Source organism: Poecilia reticulata, linkage group LG17 (assembly GCF_000633615.1).
Source record: "Poecilia reticulata strain Guanapo linkage group LG17, Guppy_female_1.0+MT, whole genome shotgun sequence".
Classification (NCBI taxonomy): Eukaryota; Metazoa; Chordata; class Actinopteri; order Cyprinodontiformes; family Poeciliidae; genus Poecilia; species Poecilia reticulata.
Genome location: NC_024347.1, coordinates 705,186 through 710,399, shown reverse-complemented (window position 1 = coordinate 710,399; position 5,214 = coordinate 705,186). Strand labels below are relative to the sequence as shown.

The 5,214-nt window shown below is 41.5% G+C and overlaps 2 protein-coding genes across 2 annotated transcripts in view; one reads left to right on the top strand and one right to left on the bottom strand.

The window, feature by feature from the left end:
- Positions 1–1,460, bottom strand: part of LOC103479180 (WD repeat-containing protein 48) — an 8,944-nt gene extending 7,484 nt beyond the window's left edge. Inside the window, exons 1-4 of the mRNA XM_008433474.2 lie at positions 1,365–1,460; positions 571–711; positions 393–471; positions 89–301 (exon numbers count right to left, since the gene is read on the bottom strand). Coding sequence (XP_008431696.1) covers positions 89–301; positions 393–471; positions 571–711; positions 1,365–1,412 — 481 coding nt within the window. The 5' untranslated portion in view covers positions 1,413–1,460. The remainder of the gene's footprint in view (positions 1–88; positions 302–392; positions 472–570; positions 712–1,364) is intronic.
- Positions 1,461–3,050: 1,590 nt separating this feature from the next.
- The window catches only part of LOC103478857 (sodium channel protein type 4 subunit alpha B-like), a 49,745-nt gene continuing 47,581 nt past the window's right edge, over positions 3,051–5,214 (top strand). The window contains exon 1 of the mRNA XM_017310102.1: positions 3,051–3,646. The gene's annotated coding sequence lies outside the window, so the exon portion shown is untranslated. The remainder of the gene's footprint in view (positions 3,647–5,214) is intronic.

The window sequence follows — 5,214 nt, the reverse complement described above, 5'->3', positions numbered from 1 at the left end:
GTTCTGGAAAACACAGATGTTGTTAAGCTACGAAGTTCCAATCGACACACTGGTGATTATTCACAGTCAAAACGACATCAGTACTCACTGGTGACCGTGTTGTTGGAAGCGGTGAGCGCTGTCAGTGTGTTCACATCCCAAAGGAAGATCTGCCGGTCCAGTCCAGCCGACGCCACTAGCTCCTTGTCCTTAGCGTACGCTAAAGCTTTTACGTAGTCCTTGTGCGTCCGTAACGTCGACATACAAAATCCTTTATGAGCATTCCATACTTTCACSGTAGTATCTGATGAAGCTGATATCACTGAAAGGAGGAAAAAGTGCGTCAGAATGAAGAAATTAAGCACTGAAAGCTATAGACAGCACAGCTGGTTGAATACTGGGTTAAAACTCACATGTTTTTCCATTGCAGCAAAGAACTATATCATTAACCCAGTCAGTGTGGTGCTCCATAGATGCAATATATGGGTCCTGCTACAATGACAAAGAGCAGAAATTAGGACAGCTCCACGACTAACAACAAAACAGTGATTTTATGCTCTGACAGGACTCGTATGCGATTTAAAACTCTACTTTTTGTTGGTAGACGCTCCATATCCGGATGATGGAGTCTCTCCCTGCGGTGAAGAGCCGGTTCAGAGCAGGGTCTAACTGGAGAGCATTCACTCCATTGCGATTGTACTTCTCCACCTCGTCTCTAATCACGTAGGAAACCTGAGACACAAACAAGACAGAGTGCTCGTTTCTCCTGCCCGGGAAACTTTCTGGTTCAGTCCACAACATCACACCCATTTCAAAGCTGCAGCTCAATGTGTGCGCTGATTTTTTTTTCTTTCTTTCTTTGCAACATGGCAGGTTGGTTAATGCAAGAGCTCAATATTTCACACTTTAGGAAAACGTTGCAATACGCTGTCGTTGAAACCTAACATGCGTTSACGTTATTGCGAGCAGAGTACACAACATAACCACCGAGCTAAGTTCCAGCAATTAGACGGAGCCGGAGCACCTTAGCTACTGTCAGAAATAATGCAAGCATCAAAACGGGGCTTCGACAATGCGTCTAACGTTTGTGCTGGTTTGCAAATATTTCTGTCGTGATTCGCACTTTTCCTTCTAAGCATGTTTTGTGAAGTCTTTTAGCAAAAAGAGCTAGCATTCAGACGCACTGGTTAGCAGCTGACGCTAACCGCTCACGCAAGCTAAGCTAGCTCTGTTAGCCGGCTTGAGCCATGACTCATAGCCGCAGCGCTGTTCTTGGGAGTCGCTTTTTACCGACACTCGGACATTTCTAAAACACCTCCTTAAGACGAGAACCCTAAAGTTGTCACTGCCGAACAATCTGCAGACATGCAGTTTGCARAATTTACCTGTACTTTCCTCCGCCCAGCAGCATTTTGCCTGTGATGCGTGGCCATCTTGCATGTTGACAGTCAGTTCATGTGATGCTACATCCGGAAAAGAAAGAAAACACACACGCCTGGGCTTTCTGGGTAATGTGGTTTGAACTTTAAACCCTGTTATCAACTTTTTTTTTATTTTTTATTTTTATGAGTAGTTCACCTACCAATGTGTTCGGTAAGGAAGTGGAAACTAATTTAGAGCTTGAATAAGAATAACTGACTGTGGAGTCACAACACTGAGGCTGTTTATAGAAAGGGTCAGATCAGAGCAGGGGCGGATTTATAAGGGGGCGAAGGAGGGAAGAGAAGAAGAATTTTTTTTTTTTTTTTTGTCCAGAAGCCTTTTGTAGCATTTAAATTAAATATTAATTCACAAAAAATGTAATTAAGAGTGATCTTATACGTCCCTGGAAAACTTAGTTATGACCATGCATCAAATAATGTACCATTGAAAAGATATAAAAATATGTATATACCTTGACAGCATAAAGTGAGTGCAAAAAATATGGCAATAAAATATTTTTAAAAAACAAATTYTTAAAAAGTAGAATGATATTAAATCTCTGGCTGAAGTTTTGCTTTTGAGAGCCACTCAAAACATTTCTCAATTTTGGTGAATCAGAAACCTCACAAAATAAGTTAAATTTCATAAAATCTTAGATCTTACAAACAAACTTGATTCCTGAAGTCCTGTGAATGCAATACACACCAGCAAAAGCTCTCAGAATGAGGTTCTGGGATGCTTAAGCACAGAGGACATTTTAAAGAAGGATAAATAAAGAGGTCTTTTTTATTATTATTATTTTGGCAGATGAGACAAAAGACACGGTCAGTTTTAGTACAGATTTGTGAATCCAGTGGATAAAAAAAACACTTAAAAACTGAAAATTTGTACAAATAGTTTTATAAATGAGGGAGCTGAACAAAAATGCACATATCAGTTTTCAGAATTGTTTATTTAGACAATAAGAAAATAAAATCCAAATAAAATTCAAGCTAAACAGCTTGAGGTTTGTGGTTGTATAATGTGTAAAAGCTCAATGGCGCTTTTACAACACTCACCATCTGCCAGATGTTATCCAGGGGCGCACCAGTCTGTTTTTGGCCGCTAGGGGGAGTCCTATATCCTTACAGCTTTACAAGGACCAAAGTGCGTAAATCAGTGTAATCCAAAGCGTGAACACCATCCTTTGAAACACACGCACACACACATACACGCACGCACACACACGCACGCACGTACTCGTACATGCATGCTCTCCCCCAACGAAACTCTGTGTAAAATTCAGTTAGRGAATCTGACTTCCAATTAAATTTTGAGAGGGCGGTCAAAATTATGTGAGCTCCCAGGTATGTTGTTTCCATGTTAAATCAGAGCTTTATGCAGCATTAAGTAGGTCATAATAAACARTTTCAATCAAAACACAAGTGTAATGCACAGGCTAAAAAACAAAAAAACAAAAAAAAAAAAACAACAACAACATATGACGCATATTTAGTGAATCGAGCCCACTAGTTTATATGAAAAGCATCATACAATGATTGGATTGGATTAAATGAGATTACATCAAAGCGGCCTATTGTGGTTGTAGTAGGCTGATACGCAACAACAACAACAACAACAACAACTCTTCAGCTCTGGCTGATAAACTTCTGACTTGGGCGCATCCCGGCGATTCAACTTTCTCCCCTCCCCAACTTGTTGATGGACTAATAATACTGCCAGCTCTCTTAGCCTACATCCCTGTTCCGTGTTTTAGTGCGGCATGATGCGCCCACAGGAGCAGTAATCCTCTTCTGTGCAGCTGCTTCCTCCCTCATGCTCTCTCTTCTCCTCAAGGGCAAATCGAGGTGCGCCTCTGGCTGCCGCCGCTGCGCACTGCTGCTGAAGACAGCGCAGCGTCCTTTGCGCTCTCCGCGGGCTCCTGGGACCTTTTGTCGTTTGGGATGAACGCAGAAGAAGCGCCGTGTGAAAGGGGCCAGAGCCGGTCCAGTTGTTTATCGCACCCCTGGCAGCAAAGCGACATGTCGGTGTTTGCTTGGACAAGTGTTTTTTGAGCGCGAAACTTTGGATTGTGTGGGGGGTCAGCTGTCTCCGCTCGGGTGACTGGGGGAGTTTTGGGTTCGAGAGGAGATGCGAGCGTCGACGTGAAGACATGGATATTACGCGGAGGGTTTGGTCGTTCTTCCTGCTGAAACCCGAAGAATTTCACTCTGAAAACGATGCTTTGAATCTCGGAGTTTCGTATGTAAGTATTAGTCCAGATGAATGTTTATGGTGTAGGCCAGGGAAAACGTCCTCTTAATGCCCAACACTTTTTTTGTTGTTATTGTTGTTGTTGCTTTGCTTTATTTTTACTCACATTTATTTTCACATATGTTTAATCATAAAAACAAACAAGTTGAAGCTAAAGTTAAATGCACCAAGTCTGGTAATGCTCAAGGAATATATTTTAAAGTTGCTCTATGTTGAGTGATCCAGTAGTTTAGCTTCTATACCGTCTCAAACTAAAGCTCCTTGCATCCATCTTGTTTACTCTTTGACTGTCAGGGAAAATGTATTTTTTTTCCTTGACTAAAACAACTGCTTCTTTATTATTATTATTTTTTTTAAATTAACAAGCGTCTTGTTTCRTCAGCTCATTCCTTCTGAAACTTGTGTACTTAAGCTGTCTGCAATTACATTAAAAGGTTTCTGCCAGAGAAGTAGGTCATCAGTCCAGGGTGAGGTCGAATCGCTCCTAACATGGTCAAGTGGAAACTCACTGTCGACTTACTTTGACATTCTGAATTCATAAATAAGGCTTTTGGATCGAGGYTGCTTGATTAGGACAAAATGTCTCCGATCTTTGATATCAATAGTGATAAACYTTTACCAGACAACTTCTATGAAAGTTGCTYATAGAAGCAACTTTCRTTGTCATTTTTTTCCCCAGTTGTGTCACTGCAGTCCATTGCTAAAGAACTTTTCACGTTTTGTCATTGTTCAACCATTGTCTTGTGATACCATCACAAAGTGTCGCATAATTGGGAAGTGGACAGAATAATGACGCATGGCTGTGAAAGATTTTGTCATAAAAATCTGGAAAGTGCCACTAACTGAGASCCCTAAATGAAGTCAGGAGCAATTACAACCTTCTGAAGTTGAAAGAATCTGCATCAAGAAGATCGAGGAACACTGTAGAGAGGTCAGAGGTGAAGTTATGGAAAGAMATTTTAAAGGGACAGTATGATGTTAAATTGACTTTTTGAGCTTTACGCCACGTTATAATGTTATTCCCTCATCAAAAATTGCTTTGATTATTCCATGTCTGTTTGAGAAATCCTTTAATCTCCCCCGGCAAACATTCAGCTTTGCAAAATGCTTGGGTGGACCTAGCCCCGCCTTTGAGGACGAAGCTCCTCCTCGGAGCCTCAGTTTCCAAGCTTCCGCCTCACAAACGGGCCCTCGCCCACTCAGCTCCTTCAGACTAGATAGCAGCAATTAGCAAACACCTGGTGGAACTGTGCATCTGCTGAGCTCTTTATGTCAGCTTCTTCTCAGGGCAACACTGGTGAAAAATGTTAACATTTTAAAAGAGGAGCCATGTCGTGATGACTTCCTGAAGGAGGAGTTTCAGCAGGAGTTGCTTAAATAGGCAGAGGCCCAATTGCAAGGTGTTAMATTACGAAGCCAAATGTCTTTTAAGTCATATTCGATAGATTCAGYATTTTGTGTAACAACTGAAAGTAACGTAGTTGCTACAAAATAGCACAATGTGGCTAGAAAACACGCAACGCGGCTCCTTTAAAGCAGGGTTTGATTCTGAAACAGTAC